This window comes from Chiloscyllium plagiosum, chromosome 5 (genome assembly GCF_004010195.1).
Source record: "Chiloscyllium plagiosum isolate BGI_BamShark_2017 chromosome 5, ASM401019v2, whole genome shotgun sequence".
NCBI classification, from domain to species: Eukaryota; Metazoa; Chordata; class Chondrichthyes; order Orectolobiformes; family Hemiscylliidae; genus Chiloscyllium; species Chiloscyllium plagiosum.
Genome location: NC_057714.1, coordinates 460,012 through 483,157, shown reverse-complemented (window position 1 = coordinate 483,157; position 23,146 = coordinate 460,012). Strand labels below are relative to the sequence as shown.

The 23,146-nt window shown below is 39.6% G+C and overlaps 1 protein-coding gene across 2 annotated transcripts in view; it reads right to left on the bottom strand.

Moving 5' to 3' along the window:
- LOC122549650 (ubiquitin-conjugating enzyme E2 E1) overlaps positions 1-23,146 on the bottom strand; it is a 121,099-nt gene that overhangs the window by 7,974 nt on the left and 89,979 nt on the right. The window contains exons 1-2 of one of the 2 annotated variants that reach the window (XM_043689440.1): positions 10,134-10,183; positions 8,351-8,483 (exon numbers count right to left, since the gene is read on the bottom strand). In XM_043689440.1, the coding sequence (XP_043545375.1) occupies positions 8,351-8,483; positions 10,134-10,168 (168 nt within the window). In that variant the 5' untranslated portion in view covers positions 10,169-10,183. Of the gene's footprint in view, positions 1-8,350; positions 8,484-10,133; positions 10,184-23,146 lie in introns of those variants that run through there. The other variant, XM_043689439.1, reaches the window with a different exon arrangement.

Sequence of the window (23,146 nt, the reverse complement as noted above, 5' to 3'; positions counted from 1 at the left end):
AAACCAGGTTCATGGGAGACTGATTAGCAATTTTAGATCTCATGGAATACAGGGAGAACTGGCAATTTGGATACAGAATTAGCTCAAAGGTAGAAGACAGAGGGTGGTGGTGGTGGAGGGTCGTTTTTCAGATGGAGGCCTATGACCTCCATCTGAGTGACACAAGGATCGGTGCTGGGTCCTCTACTTTTTGTCATTTACATAAATGATTTGGATGCGAGCATAAGAGATACAGTTAGTAAGTTTGCAGATGACACCAAAATTGTCGTGTAGTGGATAGCGAAGAGGGTTACCTCAGATTACAACAGGATCTTGATCAGATGGGCCAATGGGCTGAGAAGTGGCAGATGGAGTTTAATTCAGATAAATGTGAGGTGCTGCATTTTAGGAAAGCAAATCTTAGTAAGACTTATACACTTAATGGTAAGGTCCTAGGGAGTGTTGTTGAACAAAGAGACCTTGGAGTGCAGGTTCATAGCACCTTGAAAGTGGAGTCGCAGGTGGATAGGATAGTGACAAAGGCATTTGGTATGCTTTCCTTTATTGGTCAGAGTAAAGAGTACAGGAGTTGGGAAGTCATGTTGCGGCTGTACAGGACATTGGTTAGGCCACTGTTGGAATATTGCGAGCAATGCTGGTCTCCTTTCTATTGGAAAGATGTTGTGAAACTTGAAAGGGTTCAGAAAAGATTTACAAGAATGTTGCCAGGGTTGGAGGATTTGAGCTATAGGGAGAGGTTGAATGCGCCAGGGCTGTTTTCCCTGGAGTGTCGGAGGCTGAGGGGTGACCTTATAGAGGTTTACAAAATTATAGAGGTTTACAAAATTATGAGGGGCATGGATAGGGTAAATAGACAAAGTCTTTTCCCTGGGATTAGGGAATCCAGAACTAGAGGGTATAGGTATAGGGTGAGAGGGGGAAAGATATAAAAGAGACCTAAGGGGCAACTTATTCACACAGAGGGTGGAACATGTATAGAATGAGCTGCCAGAGGAAGTGGTGGAGGCTGGTACAATTGCAACATTTAAGAGGCATTTGGATGGGTATATGAATAGGAAGGGTTTGGAGGGATGTGGGCCGGATGCTGGCAGGTGGGACTAGATTGGGTTATCTGGTCGGCATGGATGGGTTGGACCGAAGGGTCTGTTTCCATCTGGTCGGCATGGATGGGTTGGACCGAAGGGTCTGTTTCCATGCTGTACATCTCTATGACTTTGTTTGAAATTAGCGATGGAAAGTGAAGTGGGAATGCACCAAAATTTTTAAACATGGCATCGATGCAACAATAACAATGTTCTGTTTTTATTATTTTCACAGACAGTTTCAAATAACTTAAACCCCTAAATTCATCAGAATTTAGCCATACATTAGGTGTAATATTGCATGAAAAATTAGGTGTGACGTTCAAGAGATGTACTTCAAACCCTTGACAGAATTTGCAAAGTGTTTATTTTTGATGGCAAATATAATTTTATTGGCCAACAACATATTCTTCCCTGTACAAAGTTCTCACAAAATCTATCACAATAAAACGACTGAACTATAGCTCAGACCTACACGTCAATAATGTCTGTACATCTGCAGAATCCAATCATGGTGAGCAACTTTAGCTGCTCAGCAAAGTTGCAACATCAGATGAACCAGTGGTTCGATTTGGAAACTGTCAGAAACTCTCTATTAAAAAGTACTTAATTTTCCCTAGAGTTTTTCTACTTTCAGAGATATAATCAAATGCAAGATTTAATTTTGCATACAAATTCAATTTACATCCAAACGCCATTTTAGTCTTTATTAGTGTTTCTTCCGAAGTGCAAAGCAATATGCCAAACACAAATTGATATTACCCTTATATAAACTTCAGTGCAATCCTTCAAGGCAGCAATTCAGCATATACGTATGTCAGTCAAATGGGGCAAAATAATCAAAATATAATACTGTAGGTAATAAATATACTTTCATATGTCAACATTTAAACTGATTAAAATTGGCAGCCCATTACCAAGTCGTAAAGAGGAGGCCGAGAGATTTTTCAAATAAATTATATCCTCTCACTATCCAAACAGTCTCATTAAATAGAGCGCAGAACACCTGTGTTATCTGGAGGACTATGGACAGTTAAATAATCTTGTAGCTCTTTTCAACAGCAACTGTTTGTATCAAAGGCTGTTCTGAAGCAAAGTGAAAACTTACCATAAGTGCACGGAATGACCTAGCAGGATACAATACAGAATGAACTGGGGAAGGAATTTAGCAGAAAAGACAACCGAGGAACAATTAAAGATTTAAGAAAATCACCATGACTCACAGCAAAGACATTTTCCAATGAAAAAAGGAGATTTCTTGGAATGGGATAAACTGACCATGGTTAGCTAAGCAAATTAAGGACAGTATCAAATTGAAAGAGGAAACATACAACATGCCGAAGATTAGTGGCCAATAAATGGATTGGGAAAACTTTAAAAACCAAAACCAACAAAAATGAAAAGACTGAGAAAAGGGAAAAATAAATTAGAAGGTCAAACTAGAAAGTAATAAAAAGCAGAAGTAGTAAGAGCTTATTTAAATATATAAAAAGGAAGAGAGAGGCCACTGTGAACATAGACCTCTTAGAGAATAAGGCTGTGGAAATAATAATTATGAGCGAGGAAATGGAAGAGTTGAGTCAATGCTTTATATCAGTCTTTATGATACAGAATACTAAATACTTAACGTGCTGAGAAGGAAATAATAATGATTGAAAAACCAGGGATGCTAACGGGGCTAAAGGAAGATAAGTCTCTGGACCTGATGGGTTATGTTGTACGGATTTAAAGAAAATAGCTATAGAGATAGTGTATGCACTGATACTAATCTTCCAAGAAACCTTTAATTTTGGAAGAGTCCCAGAGGATTGGTAAACACACCATTTCAAAAGGGTGGGATACAAAAATAGGATTCTATTATTAAGGATGCAAACAAGGGCATTTGGAAATAGAGAATATAAATAAGCAGAGTCAACATTGTTTCATGAAGAGAAAATCATGCCTGACGTAACAAGCAGGATAAAAAAGGAACCAGGAGATGTAATATATTTGGATTTCCAAGTGGTTTTTGATAAGGTAGCACACAGAAAGCTGCCAAATAAGAGCCTATGATGTTGAGGTGGTATATGAGCCTGGGCAGAGGATTGACGAACTATTAGAAGACATATTTGGGAAAAGGGAGCACTTGCAGGATGGCAACCTGTAACTATTGGAGTGCCACAGAGATCAATTCCGGGGCCACAATTATTCACAACATATATTAATAGCTTGAATGACAGAAGTGGATGTACTATCCCCAAGGTTGTGGATGACACAAAAATAGGTGGGATGGCAAGCAGTGTGGATGACAAAGTCTGCAGAGGAATATAGACAGATTATATGAGTGAGCAAAAACTTCGAATATAATGTGCAAAAATGAGCTTAATCACTTTGGCTTTAAGAGAAGAGGAGCTGAAGATTATTTGAATGGTGAAAGCCTGCAGAAAGCTGCAGCACAGAGATTTTGGGCTGCCCATGTATGAATCACTAAAAAACTAGCACAAGAGTTCAATGGGTAACAGGGAAGGCAAATGGAACGTTTGCCTTTATTTCAAAGGGAATGGAGTATAAAAACAAACAAGTATTGATGAAATCATGTAAGGCAGTACTTACAGCAGACTCAAAATTGTGAACAGTTCTGGTTCCCTTGTCTAATGAAGGATATTCAGTCATTGAAGGCAGTCCTGAGAAGGTTCATTACATTAGACTCAGTTATGAAAGCACTTTCTTTAGAGGATAAGTTGAGTAGGTTGGCCCTGTACTCGTTGAAATTTAGAAGGATGAGAGAAGACCATACTGAAATGTAATGGATATTTTGAGAGCTTGACAGATGTGGAAAAAATGGCTGTCCTTCTGGAGGAATCTTGAACCAGAGGGCATAATCTTAGAATAAAAGATTGCCCTTTTAAGAGAGTAGGAATAATTTCTCTCAGAGACATCTGAAGAATTCTTTACTGCAGAGATCTGTTGAGGCTATATACTCAGCAAGATTAAGATAGATATATTTCCAAATCAACCATTAAGGGGCAGGAAAACAAGTTGAGGATTATCAGTTCTGTCTAGGTCTTATTGAATGGTGACATTCAGGCTCAATGTGGCGAATGGCTTACATCTGTTCCTCTGACATATGATCTAAAGACATCATCTGGTATAGCACTATCATAGTGATTGAGAATGTTGTTTGTGCAAGTTAAAACTAACTCTGTTTCAACTGGTCTTAGTTAGGATATATAGTGTCATGATTAAGAAAATGAATTTTATGCCTGTTTTTGGGTGAGGATGAAGGTGACACGTATAAGCAAATAAAAATAAACCAGCCATTTTTCAGTTGTGATTACAACCTAGCATGTTGAAAAGAGTGGCATAAAATTTTATTAAGCTTGGTTGTGATGACCTCCCAGAATCAAATAGCAACTGGACATCCACTACTAATGATTGTCACAAGGTAAATGCCCAGTTAGTCACGTCAGAGGCAAATGCCAAATAGTAACTAAATCATACCTCTGTGTAACTGAATCCTCATAACGGGAGAGAAGCAACAAACAAGAAAACAAAAATAAATAGTGGAAAATTCATTCTAAAAGTTACTTTTCTTCAGGTAGTTCTAATTATCCTTTAGTCAATGCATTACAGTAAATGAAATGGTGCTGCTAGCTCTGAAACTGAAATGTTAACTGGGCAAATTTATAAGTGTTTAAACCCCTGTGCCAAACTCATGATGGTTAGATATTGGAATTGAGAGTAAAATCTGAAAGTTTGCCCATTATTCTCAACTTGAAAGTGTGTCAGACTGTGAGGATGATGTCACTACTTGCAACCAGACAAAGGTAAGCTAACAACAGAGGCACATGGGAGATGATACAGCCCAGCAGAAGTGACAGAGAACTTTGCCACTGAGTCTATGGTGCTTCGAAGAGAATGGAGAGCTCATGTTCATAGATTTTTGAAGTAGGGCACAACAAGAGAGTATTTAGAAAAGCATGATGCATTCTAGGTTGATAAATAGAACCACTGGGTACAAAAGTAGGATGACTATGTGGAATCTTTATAAAACAATGGTTAAGCCATAACTAGAGTACTGCATCTAATTCTCAGCATCACACTTTAGTGAGGCTCATCAAGATTTACGAGAATAGTTCCAGGCATGAGGAAGTTTAGCTATGTTAAGTTGAAAGTGATCATTGTGTTTTGCAGCCAGAAGATGGGATGTTCGATAGAGGTGTACAGAAATATACAAGGTTAGATAAAGGTAAACAAAGAAATGCTACGGCACATAGTTTTAAGGTTCCAGGCAGGACATATGGGTGAAGTACTTTTGAATACAGCATATGGCAATGACCTTGTACACTGTACTTGCTACCCACATGAATGGGTATGAAGTCAAGTCAGATACAGTGCTTAAATTTCAAAGGTGAACACTACATCCATTTCTAGTGCTACAAAATACAGCAAAGTACTAAGAAATCTAAGAATGTTAATGACACTAATAGTACACCAAAGTTGAACTTCTTCACAAACATTTCATTACCCCTCAACTAGATAACTCTTTGGAGTAGAAAACCATTCTCCCTTGATAAGAGAAACTGATGTAAGCAGCAAGATTTTTGGTGTCTTCAAAGTTAACTTGTGTCATCAAGTGTCAACAGTGGTATACGCAATGTAAAATCTCATTAATGAATTAGGAGTAGACGAATCGGCTCTTCACATCAGCTCCGCTATTTGATAGAACCACAGCTGATCTGACCATGAATTTAATTCTATTTTCCTGTTTAACCCGATAATCTTACATTCTTGATTAACAAGGAAGACAACCTAACATAAAAATAATGTATGGAGAAACTCAGCAGTATCTGTGGACAGAAAAACAAAGTTAGCATTCAAGTTGGATATTAATTTCTCTGGAACCGAAGACAGTGGAAAATAATGGTTTTAATGTTGTTGACAAAAGTGGACGAGGAGTGAGTGGAAATGATGATGAGAGTGCCCAGAACAAAAAGGTAAAAGGAGTGCTAATAGTAGGTGCAATTCGTCCAAAGAAAAAGAGAGTTGACCTTGCTGAATGTAAACGAACGTAAGAAAGACACCAGGTGGGATGGGACATAATCAAAATCAAGGACATGTCAAGGCTCTGAAATAGTCAAACTCAATATTGAGTCACGAAGGCTGTAAGGTGCCGAAGCAGAAAACTAAGTGCTGTTCTTCCAGCTTGTTTTGGGATTTGGAGCACTGTTGCAGGCCTAAGACAGAAATATTTGTATGACAGCAAATAGGTGTACTGAAATAGCAAGAGCATGGAAGGCCAGGACCATTCTTAGCGACAGAGCAGAAGCTTTTTGCAAAGGAGTCTTCTAGTCTGTGTTTGGTCTCTCATCTGCCAATGTAGAAGGTACCATATGAAAAGTGAATCAGAAGACTAGATTGAACATAGAACATAGAACAATACAGCACAGAACAGGCCCTTCGGCCCACGATGTTGTGCCGAACTTCTAACCTAGATTAAGTACCCATCCATGTACCTATCCAAATGCCGCTTAAAGGTCGCCAATGATTCCGACTCTACCACTCCCACGGGCAGCGCATTCCATGCCCCCACCACTCTCTGGGTAAAGAACCCACCCCTGTAAATCTTCTCTGCTCCCTCTCCAAAGCTTCCACATCTTTCCTAAAGTGAGGTGACCAGAACTGCACACAGTACTCCAAATGTGGCCTTACCAAAGTCCTGTACAATTGCAACATCACTTCATGACTCTTGAATTCAATCCCTCTGCTAATGAATGATAATACTCCATAGGCCTTCTTACGAACTCTATCCACCTGAGTGGCAACCTTCAAAGATCTATGTACATAGACCCCAAGATCCCTCTGTTCCTCCACCTGACTAAGAACCCTACCATTAACCCTGTATTCCGCATTCTTATTTGTTCTTCCAAAATGGACAACCTCACTCTTGGCAGGGTTGAACTCCATCTGCCACTCCTCTGCCCAGCTCTGCATCATATCTAAGTCCCTCTGCAGCCGACAACAGCCCTCCTCACTGTCCACAACTCCACCTATCTTCGTATCATCTGCAAATTTACTGACCCACCCTTCGACTCCCTCATCTAAGTCATTAATAAAAATTACAAACAGCAGAGGACCCAGAACTGATCCCTGCGGAACTCCACTTGTAACTGGGCTCCAGGCTGAATATTTACCATCTACCACCACTCTCTGCCTTCGACCGGTTAGCCAGTTTTCTATCCAATTGGCCAAATTTCCCTCTATCCCATGCCTCCTGACTTTCCGCATAAGCCTACCATGGGGAACCTTATCAAATGCCTTACTAAAATTGAAACAATACAGAATGCCCGATTTACGAAGTCTGACCTTGGAATGCTCGTATTTATAAATGCGATTCATACAGGGGTGTAATTTTAAAAGACTCAACATAAGAGCGTTCCCTGTACTTAAGAACAGGTGTTCTACATTTTTCTGTAATGTGTTTCAATTTGCATACAAATCAAATTGGAAATAGACTCCATATTGGAACCTGTTCATAACCCAGAGACTGACTGTAAAAGAAAAGTTCCATTTCACCCGCTTGGTGCATTTGGGGCTTTGCAAAGGAAGAAGAGAGATAGTAAATGGGGAAGTGTTACACTTTCTGCTTTTGCGTGGGAAGGCGAGCTAGTGTTAGGAGTGGCTGAGGAGTGGACCAGGGTGTCACAGACAGAACAGTCTCTATGGAATGCTAACAAGGGAATGCAGGAGATGATGTTTTTTGGGAGCATCCTGCTGGAGGCAAGGACAGGCAAAACCATATTGTTTTTCTGGGACAGAAGGGAGGGGATGAAAGCAGAAGTGCCAGAAATGGACCAGGAATTGCTAAGTGTCCTGTCAACCACTGGAAAGACAAGCAATATCAATAATGGAATGAAATCCTTCCAGGAAGCAGGTGTGAGGAAAGGCTGTTAAAGTAACTGTGGGTGTTGGTTGCCTTTTAACATATATTGATGGCCAGCATACTCGAGAAATGAAAACAGTCAAAGAAGGAAAGGGAAGAGTTAGAAACCAGTCAAATAAATCTAAAAAAATTTTTAAAAAACTTTGCCTCTCCTGCTTTCTGGGGAATTCCATACTATGAAAAAAACTAATAAAAAAACCAACACAATGACAAGTGATTCATATTAGAAATGAGCAGAGACCAATTTTCAATTATTATAGCATTAAGCTCTTAATAAATTAACAGTACTTTAAAATTATAAATAGCAGCAAATACATGAAGCATTCTGTTAAAAAAGGCCCCTTACCTTGGGTGGTTTAAAAGGATATTCTGCTGAAAATACAATGTCGAGAAAGAACACACCACCTTCATAAACTGACCCTGGAGGCCCCAGAATTGTTGACCTCCACTCATAAACATTATCGCCTTTTGGTCCAGCACTGAAAAATGTTCGTAAAAAGAAATTGTAACAGATTTTAAAATAGATTAACAATACTTAAGTTAAACTTCAGACATATTCATAAAAGGAACATAAAAAATTATTTTCAATTTGCATAAACAGGAGTAACACAGCTTATGTAATTTCCATACTATTTCTACACAAGATATGGGTATCTGTGGCTAGGGCAGCATCAACTGCTCATCCTGAATTACCCTTGAGAAATTGGTGGGAAGCCACCTTCTTGAACTTCTGCAGTCCACATGTTGTAGATATATTTAAAGACTTCCAGGCTTAATTAAATGTTTTCTTTAAAAAGTATCTGAAAAATACTTGGGAGAAACAAATTTCTATTCAGCATTGGAGCTTTTTAAAGAAAGTTAGAGGGGGAGAGAATAGGATGGGGTAAGGAGGATGGAGGAGGGAAGAAGTGGGGAGGAGAGGAGACAAAGAGGGGATCGAGAAGAGAGAGAAGATTTCTATTCAATTTATTTAAAAAGGAACAAGTAGAAGGTGAGTGGCTCCTTCTGAACATGAAAATCTGTATTCCCTGGGGTGGCAGTCCAGTAAAATATCAGAATGTTTCAGTAATGACCAACCCTACAAATTACATTTAATGTTTACTAACAAAATGGCAATGCTGCTCACAAAAAGTTGATCAGTTAAGTTTACCCTTGTCCCATTAGTCTTTTATAATGGTCTTAGCCACACTTTTCTTCATAAGCTGCTAATGAAATGTGGCTACTAGTCTGGAGGAAATTATCAATTTATTGTAGTTTGTTTTATGTCTTCCAGTTTTAATCGTATAAATGTAAAAATCTATAGTGAATCATATCATTGCAAAACATGAGGGCATGCATCATCAGAACCCTTAGATCTAAGATTACATGTTAAAAACAAAAATCATTGTTTAAACTGTCAAACCCAACTTCAAAATGGTGGAAAAGATGATGAAAACACAGAAGAAAAACTAGCACATAAACCAAATATTTAGGACAGAAGCATATAAAAAAGTTGCTTAAAGGGAATGTCAGAAAAAAGTGAGCCAATCAGAATGCATTGCAATTTTTATCCCATACTTTGTTGTATAGGTAACAGCAATAATAAATCAACTCTTGACATCTAAGGAGTTTTGTTATTAGAATCATAATAATTTAGCACTGTAGTGTAAGAGCTGAAAATTGAATGATTAGCTTATATAGACCAACATTCTTTCTTGATCTTTTCACCAGTGAACAAGGTTTGAGCACCCCCATTTCTTCACAACTCAAGTCAAATGAACGATCCTAGCCATCATTCCCTGAACACAACCCATCACACCCTTTCAATCTTCAAAAGATCATTACGGATGATGAAGGCTATTCAATCGATTTTAATTAATCCTTCCTGGAGGATCTTAAAGTCTTTCCCCCATTCCTCTCACACAACAGGCAATTACTTAAGTGATTGCAAATTTTTACAGAAAGACTAAGACTCAAACTTCTAGAAAGTATAGAGTTAATCTGACCACTGCAGTTTAGAGGGGTATTTAGCCAATAATTTAAGAAATCAACATTAAATATCAAGTATTTCATCAAAAAATAGAAAGTTGACAATAAACAGGAGGTAAGCTAACTTCATGCTGAAAAACACGTTTGTTGTTTACACTTGCCTACTGGCTGGTTCTGTAGTTATTGCATGGTTCATGATTCAAATTTCCAGTATCCACACTCTTTCCTCAGTCAAATGCCTTAATGTTTTCCCTTGGAGACCAGACAAAGTCATCATGGTAGACTATGGCCTCAGTACCTGAACGCTTGGTCTGAAAATAATCAATTCCTTTTTTTTTAATCTCAGCATACACTTTTATTTCCTTTGCCAGAACTCTAAAGAGTTTGTTTTGGCATTTTCCATTTTTTTATTTGCCCAAAGTGCACAAAGACATACAAAAATAATTTCCATTTTATCCTACATCGCTGAAATTTTAATTTCTGGCTTCATAGGTTCCTGAGAAATTGAACTATTTATTTAAAACTGTATTTTTGATAGTTGCAGCTGGAATAGCAGATGCAAGAAACAGGCAAGCTTAAACATTTTACTGAAGAAAAATCTATCTGAAGATCCAAAAATGATTTTAAGAATCATTATAATACTTAAGTTCTGATTACATTTTGCAGTAGGTTCACTCTGGAATGCTATGTGAATTTTCCGAAGCATTCCAAGGGACTCTACTTGTTTCTTATTACCACCTGAAGAAAATGTATTATCATTTTATTAGTACACTGCTCAGTCTCTTATGTTGCTGGACACAGGTTATCTAATTTTAATTTTTTGGCCAAACAGGGTTGAAGGATGGAGAATAACGCAGCCAGAATGAGAGGGACAGGGGAATGAAAAAAAGGACAGCGATACTGAAGGAAAAATTCTGAACCAAAGCTTGGATGATTTTCTCTTTCTGCTATTTGGGGTGAAATTCATGACATTGTAGGCAGTGAACTAAAATTGAAAAATTAAAATAAGTTTTTATTAGATTGCAATTCAGATTAATAACTTGGACAAGAAATTAGCACATGACAAGTTCAATTAAAAACTCTCTGACAAAAAAACTGATCCACCTCTAAATATTCTATCAATACTAATTCAAATTAGCCTCCAGGAAATTCGCTAACATGGTCCTGTGCATTGCCCTAATGCCTCAAAATAAAATTTAGTCAGTCAATCACCTGCAGTGATTAAATGGAAGAGATAAAATCTAATTCGACAATTACTGCATCACTCAGTACATGCATTTTCCAATGTATTACGTCAGGAAATTAGCATACAGGAGAAATCACAGATGCAAAATCACAACCCAATTCTCCTTCAAATTTGGAGTTAATGTTCCACTTTTCCATTACTAAAAATATGAGTTTGTTTATTAATTTGATAAATTCTTTCTGACATATATTTTTTCACCTTTCTTGCAATTTGAAAGTAATTTTAATATACAAAGTTTGGGTGAAGATTTGTAGCTCGGGTGCTCGTTGTTGTGGTTCTGTTCGCCGAGCTGGAAATTTTTGTTGCAAACGTTTCGTCCCCTGTCTAGGTGACATCCTCAGTGCTTGGGAGCCTCCTGTGAAGCGCTTCTGTGGTGTTTCCTCCGGCATTTATAGTGGCCTGTCCCTGCCACTTCCGGTTGTCAGTTTCAGCTGTCCGCTGTAGTGGCCAGTATATTGGGTCCAGGTCGATGTGTTTGTTGATGGAGTTTGTGGATGAGTGCCATGCTTCTAGGAATTCCCTGGCTGTTCTTTGTTTGGCTTGCCCTATAATGGTAGTGTTGTCCCAGTCGAGTTCATGTTGCTTGTCGTCTGCGTGTGTGGCTACTAAGGATAGCTGGTCGTGTCGTTTCGTGGCTAGTTGATGTTCATGGATGCGGCTCGTTAGCTGTCTTCCTGTTTGTCCTATATAGTGTTTTGTGCAGTCCTTGCATGGGATTTGTACACTACATTAGTTTTGCTCATGCTGGGTATCGGGTCCTTCGTTCTGGTGAGTTGTTGTCTGAGGGTGCCTGTTGGTTTGTGTGCTGTTATAAGTCCTAGTGGTCGCAGTAGTCTGGCTGTCAGTTCTGAAATGCTCCTGATGTATGGTAGTGTGGCTAGTCCTTTGGGTTGCGGCATGTCCTCGTTCCGTTGTCTTTCTCTTAGGCATCTGTTGATGAAATTGCGCGGGTATCCGTTTTTGGCGAATACCTTGTACAGGTGTTCCTCTTCCTCCTTTTGCAGTTCTGGTGTGTTGCAGCGTGTTGTGGCCCTTTTGAATAGTGTCTTGATGCAACTTTGTTTGTGTGTGTTGGGGTGGTTGCTTTCATAGTTCAGGACTTGGTCTGTGTGTGTGGCTTTCCTGTATACCTTAGTAGCCACACACGCAGATGACAAGCAACATGAATTCGACTGGGACAACACTACCATTATAGGGCAAGCCAAACAAAGAACAGCCAGGGAATTCCTAGAAGCATGGCACTCATCCACAAACTCCATCAACAAATACATCGACCTGGACCCAATATACTGGCCACTACAGCGGACAGCTGAAACTGACAACCGGAAGCAGCAGGGACAGGCCACTATAAATGCCGGAGGAAACACCACAGAAGCGCTTCACAGGAGGCTCCCAAGCACTGAGGATGTCACCTAGACAGGGGACGAAACGTTTGCAACAAAAATTTCCAGCTTGGCAAACAGAACCACAATAATTTTAATATAGTTTACATTTGTACAGAGTAATTGCAAAAGAACACACATCAAACCACTAACAGTATTCAATCGATAGGACTGAACCAAATTGAACAATTATGTTATCACACTTGCTGATTTCAAATTTTAAAGCTTAAATAAGAACTGAGAATTATATAGTTCAGACATTTACAAAACCAATAGTCATGATTTAGAGGTGCTGGTGTTGGCCTGGGATGGACAAAGTTAAAAATTACACAACACCAGGTTATAGTCTAACAGGTTTATTTGGAATCACTAGCTTTTGAAGCATTGCTTCTTCATCAGGTGGTTGCTCCACAACCACCTAATGCAAAAGCAGCGCTTCGGAAGCTAGTGATTCCAAATAAACTTGTAAAACTAACAGTGGTTTAGGAGCATAACTGGGCCATTCAGCCCATCAAATCAGCTCTGCCATTCAATGAGATCATGGTTTATCTGATAATCCTCAATTCACTTTGCTGCTTTTCCTCATAACACTTGATTTCGATTACTGATAAAAAAAATACCTTTCTCAGCCGTGAATATACATAACAGCTTAGCCTCAACAACTCTCTGTAGTAAAGAATTCCACATATTCATTCCCATAACATAAGAAATTCCTCCTCATCTCTGTCTTAAATGTGCGGCTCCTTATTTTGAGATTCCGTTCTCTGGCCCTAGTTTGTCCCACAAGGGGAAACAACTTATCCACATGTATCTTGTCAAGGCCCCCAAGAATCTTGGATGTTTCAATAGGTTACCGCTCATTTATCTAAATTCCAAATAGTACTGACCCAATCTTTTGAACCACTCTTCATAAGACAGACCCTCCATAGCTGGAATCAACCAAGTGAACCTCCTCTGGACTGCCTGCAACGCTGATATATCTTCATTTTTAGATATGCAACAATTCTGTGATGCTCTCATCAAATCTGTCTTGTAAATGCAATTTTAAAAAAAAACTGAAACAACAGCATTTTAAAAAGGAAGAAGATAGACAAAAGCAGTGACCACATGGGAAATTAATCAAATAGAGAAACAAATCTGCACTCCTGGCTGACCCAGCAGTGAATCTGCACAGCTGACTGTTCTGCTGTTTATTTCAAGTATCTCTGGACATCTGAGTTTATTTAAGATAAAATGAAATAAACAGCGAAATTCACAGCTGACCTTGGAGAAACCTGTGTGGGAGAGCTCACAACATGGGAGCTGCTTAATGATGTTTTGAAGTGTAACCTTACTGTTTTTTCTGTAAATCTACACTAGTGAGTAGAGTGGGTTCTTTTTTGATTATATGGTTTATTGAGATCTGTCTCTTGATTAAACTTCAAAAATATAAAACATAGGTACCAAGTTTGCCTGGAGCAGTGTTTTTTAGAGCAGTAAGACTATGCTACTTTCTGGGTCTGTAGATTGTTAAGGTGCAAAGATGGCTTTTAGTGGAGTGATGTGCTCTTCTTGTAAGATATGGGAGATTAGAGAGAGTCTGATGAGAAACTGATGATTATGTTTGCAGGAAGTGTGTTTGCAAATCGTATCGGACTGCATTGATTGGTTGGAGCGGCAGTTAGAGGCAATGAGGAATTTACAGGAGCGAGGGGGTGTGATGGATGGTAGTTGCAGGAAGGGAGATAAACCAAAGATACAATCAAGTAGATGGATTTCTTCCAGGAAAGGTAGGAGAGGTAGGCAGGTTGTGCAGGAGTCACCTGTGGCTATCCTCATCTCAAACAAGTATGCTGCTTTTGAAAATGTAGGGGTGATGGACTCTCAGGGGAATGTAGCACTGACAACCAGGTCCCTGGTTCCAAGACTGGCTATAATGTAATGAGGGATACGTCAGGTACCAAGCAATTGATTGTGATAAGGGACTCTTTAGTGACAGACAGCAAGGCATCAGAATGCTGTGTTGCCTCGCTGGAGTCAGGAACAAGGATATCTCAGAGAGGGTGCAGAATGTTCTCAAAGGGGAGAGGGTCCAGAGGGGGTTGTTGTACAAATTGGAACTAATGACATAGGAAGATAAAAGGATGAGATTCTGAGGAGAGAATATAGGAAGTTAGGCAGGAATTTTAAAAGGTTTTCCTTGAGGGCAACAATACTCCCGGTGCCACGAGCTAGTGATGGTAGGAATAGGAGGATACAGCAGATGAATATATGGTTGAAGAGCTGGTGCAAGGGAGATCTATTTGCATTTTTGGATCATTAGAATCTCTTCTGGAGTAGAAGTGACCTGTGTAAGAAGGATAGATTGCACCTGAATTGGAAGGGAACTAATATACTGACGGGGAGTTTTGCTGGAGCTAACGACATAGGAAGAGAAAAGGATGAGATTCTGAGGAGAGAATATAGGAAGTTAGGCAGGAATTTTAAAAAGTGCTCAGGAGGATTTAAAATAGTAAGATGGGGGGTGTGACCCAGAGAGATAGTGAGGAAAGAGATAATTTGGAGACAGTACATTTGGGAAAAGGAGCAGATCAAAACAAACAGTCAGGGCAGGCAGGAACAAAGCATAGAATGAGGTAGTTGAAACTTTATTGCTGGAACAGCACAGCAGGATTCCTGATTCCTGAAGAAGGGCCTGTGCCCGAAACGTCGAATCTCCTGTTCCCTGGATGCGTTCCAGCAATAAAGTTTCAACTTTGATCTCCAGCATCTGCAGACCTCACTTTCTCCCCATAGAATGAGGTAGGACTGATAAAATAAACAGCATTTATTTCAATGCATGAGGCCTAACAAATAAGGAAGATGAACTCAAGGCATGATTTGGAACATGAAACTGAGATATCACAGCAATTACATACGTGGCTCAGGGATGGACAGGACTGGCAGCTTAATGTTACAGGATACAGATATTAGAAGGATGGGGGGGGGGTGGGTGGGGGGGGGAGGAGAGAGGAGGGGGAGTGGTGTTTTTGATTAGGGATAGCATTATGACTGTATGTAGGGAGGATATTGCTGGGAATATGTCCACCTAAGTTTTTTTTAGATGGAACTAAGAAATTAAAAAAAGGATGATCACCTTATTAGGATTCTGCTGTAGAACCCCCAATAGTCAGCCGGAAATTGAGAAACAAATTTGTAAGGAGATCTCAGTTATCTGTAAGAATAATAAGAGTGGTTCTGGTAGGGGATTTTAACTTTCCAAACATAGATTGGGATGACCATAATGTTAGAGGCTTGCATGGACAGGAATTTGTCAAATGTGTATAAGAAAATTCTGATTCAGTTGTGGATGTTGTTATGGACTAGGCCAGACCACTTAAAACATTCTGAAGCAGGTAGCCCAGACCATAACTTAGCAATTTGTTTCTGTAAGTGTACAGTGAAAATTACCCAGAGTTAGGTAACTAGGTTGACTACTAGATTTTAAAACAGGCAGAAATGTATTCACAAAATTACACAATGAAACACAAAGTATAATACGTAATGGCAATTACTTAAACCTGTGATGATGCTGGGATCAGACTTCCCCTTCTACACTTCACTAAATAACAAGTTTGCTCTTTCCCACTAAAATTTCGATGAGGCACTTGATTAGCTTATCTGGTTGCCATGAGCATGAAGGTCATGATTCTGTGAAAACTTGCCTCAAGTAACAATTTTCTTCAGCCAGGGGCAACTCCAACAGGTAACAACAACATAGGTATTAAAAAGAAAGGTGAGGTCCTAAAAGCAGAATGCAGTGAGTTGGGAAGCAAGCTGAAATGTGGAACATCAAAGATTGCAGTTATCTGAGGATTACTATGAGTGCTGTATGATATTCAGAATATAAATAGTAGGTTATATCAGATGAACATGTCGCTAAAGAGATGGTGCGAGGGATAGGGTTTCAGATTCCTGGGTCATTGGGACCTATTCTGGGAAGGTGGGACCGGTACAAACTGGATGAGTTACACCTGGGGAATATTTGCTAGAGTGGTTGGGGTGGGTTTAAACTAAATTGACAAAGAGATGGGAATCTTTGCAAGGTTTGTAGCTCAGGTTGAGGTTTAGGGTGTAGGTTTGCTCGCTGAGCTGTAGGTTTGATATCCAGACGTTTCATTACCTGGCTAGGTAACATCATCAGTGGCGACCTCCAAGTGAAGCGAAGCTGTTTTCTCCTGCTTTCTATTTAGATGTTTGTCCTGGATGGGGTTTGTGGTGATGTCATTTCCTGTTCGTTTTCTGAGGGATTGATAGATGGTATCTAGATCTGTGTGTTTGTTTATGGCGTTGTGGTTGGAGTGCCAAGCCTCTAGGAATTCTTTGGTACGTCTTTGCTTAGCCTGTCCCAGGATAGATGTGTTGTCCCAGTCGAAATGATGGTTTTTTTTCCTCCGTGTGTAGGGCTACGAGGGAGAGAGGGTCGTGTCTTACACAAACACCAGCTAGCCACAAAAAGACATGCCAGAGAATTCCTAGAGGCCTGGCACTCCAACCACAATGCCATAAACAAACACATAGATCTAGATACCATCTATCAACCCCTCAGAAAATGAACAGGAAATGACATCACCACAAACCCCAGGAACCCCATCCAGGGCAAACATACAAATAGAAAGCAGGAGACAACAGCTTCGCTTCACTTGGAGGTCGCCACTGATAATGTTACCTAGCCAGGTAATGAAACATCTGGATATCAAACCTACAGCTCAGCGAGCAAACCTACACCCTAGATGGGAACCTATGCATAGAGTCAGAGAAAGGGAATCAACGAAAATAACAAAAGACAGAAGGAGAATAAGACAAAATAGAGGAATGACAGGCCAGAACCAAACAAGGCCACAGCCAAAAAAAAAGGAATGATACAAGACATATGAAAGAGATGTTCTTAATGTACAGAGCATTCAAAACAAAGTGGATAATTAAATATACAAATTTATGTAGCCAGCTCGGACACAGTTGGGATTACAGAGACATGGTTGCAACCGTGACCCGGAATGGGAACGGAATATCCATTGGTATTCAGTATTTAAGAACGACAAACAAAAATGAAAAGGTGGAAAGAAAACAATATTGAGGAAATATATTCGTTTATACAATGTAGAATCTGAGAGAGTGGAATTGAGAAATAACAAGGGGCAAAAAAACATTACTGGACATGGTTAAAGATCACCAAACTGTAGGAATGGCAGTAAACAGGAAATCAGAGATGCATGCAGTAAAGGAACATGTGTAATTATGGATGACTTTAATCGGCATATAGATTGGTGAATCAAATTAATTACAATACTGCAGAGGAGGAATTTCTAGGGTAGTATAAAGAATGGTTTTCTGGATTAAAATGTTGCAGAACCAAGGAGAGGACAGGCCATTTCAGACTGGGTATTATTACAATAAGAAAGTAATAATTGGTAATGTAGTTGTGAGAAACCCCTTGAGGACAAAATGAACATATGATAGAAATTGTCATCAAGCCGGAGACTGAGATATTTGATTCTGAGAACAGGTTCCTAAATCTTAATAAGGGAAACCACAATGCTATGAGGTGACAATTAGCTATTATGAATTGGGAAATCTTACTGAAAGGTATGATAATGTATAGACAACTGCAAACATTCAAAGGACAAATAGGTGAACTATAAAAGTTGTTTGTTCACAGCTGGCACAGAAGTTCAAGATAGCAGTGACCAAATCATAGCTTACGAGGGAAGTTAGTGATAGCATTAGATGCAAAAAAACGAGGTATTCAAATTGGCAAGAAATAAATGACAAACCTGAGGATTGGGAACAGTTGAGAAGTCAGCAAAGGAGGACTATGGGATTGATTAATAATAAGAAAATACAATATAAGAATAAGCCTATGGGGAACCTAAGAACTAATTGTAAAAGCTTCTATTGGTATGTAAAGAGAAAACGTTTGTTGAAAACTGATTTTAGCTCCCTTACAGTCATAATGGGGAACAAAGAAATGGTGAACTAAATTTATGCTTCTGTCTTCACAAAGGAAGATACAAATAACATTCCAGAAATGGTGGGGTACACAGAGTTCAGTGAGAAGGAAAAACTGAAGCAAATTAGCAAAAACTGAAAGAACTGCAGATGCTGGAAATCAGAAACAAAAGTAGAAATTGCTGGAAAAGCTCATCGGTCTGGCAGCATCTATGAGCATTGCTGTTGTTGAAGCAAATCCGTATTAGTAGCGAAATAATGTTGGAGAAATTAATGGGATTGAAAGTTGATAAATCTCCAGGGTACTTATCAAAGTAGCCTGAGAAAGAGTGGATGCATTGGTGATCATCTTCCAAAATTCTTTAGACTCTGTAACAGAGGAACTGGGGGTAGCTAATGTAATACCACTATTTAAAAAGGGAGGTTGAGAGAAAATTATTGAGCAGTGAATCTGAAGTCAGTAGTAGGGAAGACGCTAAAGTCCATGATCAAGGATTTTATAGCAGAGCACTTAGTAAACAGCGGTAGAATCAAACAGAACCTGCAGGGATTTACAAATCTACCAGAATTCTTTGAGGACACAACTTTTTGAGTTAATTGGGGGAGCAGGTGGATGTGGTTTATTTGGAATTCCAGACCCACAGAAGAGATAAACTTGTAAAATTAAAGCACATGTGATTCGGCTGAGTATACTGAGAAGGATAGAAAATTGGCCAGCAGACAAGAAACAGTAGAAATTTTCTGAATACTAAGTAGTGACTAGTGGGGTATTACAGGGACTGATACTGGGACATCAGCAATTCACAATGTATTAATGATTTAGATGAGAGAAATAAATGTAACACCTCACAATTTGCAGATGACAAAGCTGTATGGAAAGATGATCTGTGAAGAGGATGCAGAGATGTTGCAGTGTGATTTGGACTTGCTGAGTGTGAGCAGACAAATGCATGGCAGATGCAGTATGTGGATAAATGTAAGGTTATCTACCTTGATAGTTAAAATAAGACAACAGATTATTATTTGAATGGCTGAAATTGAAAAGGGGAATGTTAATGAGACCTGGATGTTTTTATGCACCAGTCACTGAAAGTAAGCACACACATAGCGAGGGGATTTGAATACAGGAACAAGAATGCCTTGCTGCAATTGTACAGGGCATTGGCAAGGCCACACCTAGAATAGTGTGTGCAGTTTTGGTCTCTTTATCCGAGGGAGGATGTTCTTGCTGTACAAGGAGTGTAGCAAAGATTTACCAAATTTATTCCTGGGATGGCAGGACTGGGTGATACGGTGGCTCAGTGGTTGGCACTGCTGCCTCACAGCACCAGGGACCTGGATTCGATTCCACTTTTGGGTGACTGCCTATGTCAAGTTTGCACATTTTCCCAATGTCTGCATGGGTTTCTTCTAGATAGTCTGGTTTCCTCCCACAGTCCAAAGATATGCAGTTTAGGTGGATTGGCCATGTTAAATTGCCCACGGAATCCAGGGATGTTCAGGCTAGATGGATTAGCCATGGGAAATACATGGGTTACAGGGATAGCGTAGAGGTTGGGTCTGGGTGGGATGCTCTTCGGAGAGTTGGTATGGATACAATGGGCAGAATGATCTACTTCCACATTTGGTGATCCTATGATTTATAAGGAGAGATCAAGTCATTTAGGATTGTATTTACTTCTTCTATACTCAAAAACCTTGACATACCATATATTCTCAGACAAAAATTTGATAAACAATACTTATACAAATGGAATGTTTGGGTGCAGGTGCTGGTGTCGCATAATTGTCATATTTGGCTCTGAGTGTGAACCACTACTGGCTTGTGTTTAGAGTAGTTCACTGCCACCAAACTTCTTTTCTATGTATAGTTTAGCTATTTTTAGTCAACCACTTTGGCAAGTGTTATGTTCTGAAGCAGGTGGAACATTAACTTCGGCCTTCTAGTTTGGAGGCAAGATCAACATGACTACCACAAGTATTTTCTAATCAACATGTTTAGAAACATTATGACACACATCTAGAGCAGGTTGGACTTAACGCAGGCCTCCTGACCCAGACATAGGAACACTGCCACTGCACAATAGCCCTTAAAAGATACTCCAGATGTTTTCTGGTAAATCTGCTGCAAAATTTTATTACACATCTCAGGAACTTGAACCTAAGCCCCGGTCCAGAGATAGAAATACTACCACAGCATAAGAACACCACCAAGACCCTCTAGATATTTTCTGATCAACCTGTTCTGACATGTATTGACACACATCTGGAGGAGGATTGAACTGAGGATTCCTGATTCATAAGTAGGGATATTACCAATGTGCCACGAGCCCCAACAAGATCCTCTATGCTGAGTCTAAAGACCTCTCTAATTATTAATGGTAGAGAACAAATCACTCAAAACTCTTATCTTTCGTTAACATAATAAGGTACAATGATGGCAACATTTACAATTAACATAAATTTCAACTATCAGGAATCAGATATGTCAGATCTACCTCCAGTGAAACCTCATGTCAGACTAAGTATTTCTCTACTTCGGACTGTGAGACATCAAGAGACTGTGGGACGGAAGAAAACTTCAACATTAACTTGAATAGCACCATTAACATTATATAATTTGTGTTGATACTTTTGTTACAGTGAAGGTCTGAAAAATACAGAGATTGCTCAGCAGCTGCAAAATGGTTCTTCTAGCTGATCTGCTTCTGCAGATTGATTTCCCAGGCAAACTTGATGATCAAGTATGTTAGAGTCTTTTGGCAAAATCTTCCAGTTCTGACTACTTAAAAGCCTTTTCCTGCCGAGGCTCAATTATTTCAAGAGTCACATAGCCTGACATGTTGATTAACTATTCAGTTCTCAGTTGGGGAGGGCAGAAGATTGATTTTTGTCAGCAAGCCCCCTGCCTGAGATTCTGGAGACAACGATCCATCTCAATCGCAGACACCCAACTTCAGACATTCTCTCTCCCCCCAATTGAGTCCGCAGGTTGTGTTAATAGCAACAGCCTGGCCTCCTCTATGGTATTGAGTGCAAGGAATGCCATTTTCTCATTGGCTAGCAGCTCTTGATGGATGGAACTCTCTTTTTTGAAGTTCTAATCCTGGTAGAAACTCCACTAGCCAAAAACAATGTGGTGCCTGTTTGCTGGAAGGTCCAGTGGGCATTCGCATTTCACAGGCCACAGGTATCTCGTCTAATTTTTCTCAATGGGCTTAGTCTGAAAACAGGAAGATACCATCCTTTGTTCCTCTGACATGGTACTGTGATTAGGACTTTGGCCTGATTAGATGTCTGCAGCAATTGGAAGCTATGGTTGCAAGACAACTTCTCTCTGATGAATTTTGCTTCCAAAATGCAGCTTGGATGTTTCTAGCATTTCATAGCAGGAAGAGCAAAAATAGCTGCCTTATTATTTATCCCAGGGTACTACGGTGAATCATGGTCCTTGGTAGACATAATACTTTAAAAACAGCAGTCTTTGATTTCATATATTTGAAATAATTTATTTTTGACACATGTGGGCAAAACTTCACTTAAAAAATTAAGGTGTTGAGGCCAAACTCACAGTGCATCATAATCAAAGCAAAAGGTTAACATTGTCTAATTGCTTGAATAGACAATCTGAGACACAGAGCAGCCTGATAGTCCTCAGATCCATCAGCTTTAGAAATTCAGAATGATCCCGTGTGATGTAATTCAAGACCATACAAGTTAATAACCTCGCTCAGCACACTTACTTGTGCACTTCTAGCAGGCACAGACATCGCCTGCCTATTTTATCTTTTGTTCATTAAATTGTAACAAGGTAAAAATGTAGACTTAACTGCTTGAAGCAAGACAAAAAGATAGGAATAGAACATGAGGAGGAAATGGAAGGCTGAAACAGCCAATGTGCAGGAAGCTACAGTCGGGTTTTTAATGGCTTTTTCCTGGAAATCCATCCCCAAAATACTTCAGATCTCAGTAGTCCCAATGTTACAAACCCTAGCCTGAATCCTATTAGATTTCAGATCCACACTCCTCCTCAGTTCCTGTGGAAAAAAAAGGTGGAACGAGAGTAGTGTGGATCTCGTGGCTGCTTCCGAGTTGGAGGGTTTTCTTTGTGATTTTCCTATGTTTTTCATTTAAAATTATTTTTGAAACATTTATACTTTAATAAAAAGAAAATGAGGTAATAGAGGTTGGATTGCAACAGATCTGTTGGAGAGGCCTGACCATGTGATTGTCAACAACTCCACAGAGACTTTGTTTTGTTTGCAGGAAACTCGGAAGACTGACCTTTTCAATTTGTTTACTGAGGTTTTGATATTTGCGGTTTAAATAAGGGATTGACATTGTTTTACTCAGATCCGGAGATTTGAGAGCTGACTGATAGAGGATTTGAGGAGGAGCTGAAAATGTGTTGCTGGAAAAGCGCAGCAGGTCAGGCAGCATCCAAGGAGCAGGAGAATCGATGTTTCGGGCATGAGCCCTTCTTCAGGAATGAGGAAAGTGTGCCAAGCAGGCTAAGATAAAAGGTAGGGAGGAGGGACTTGGGTGTGGGGCGTTGGAAATGCGATAGGTGGAAGGAGGT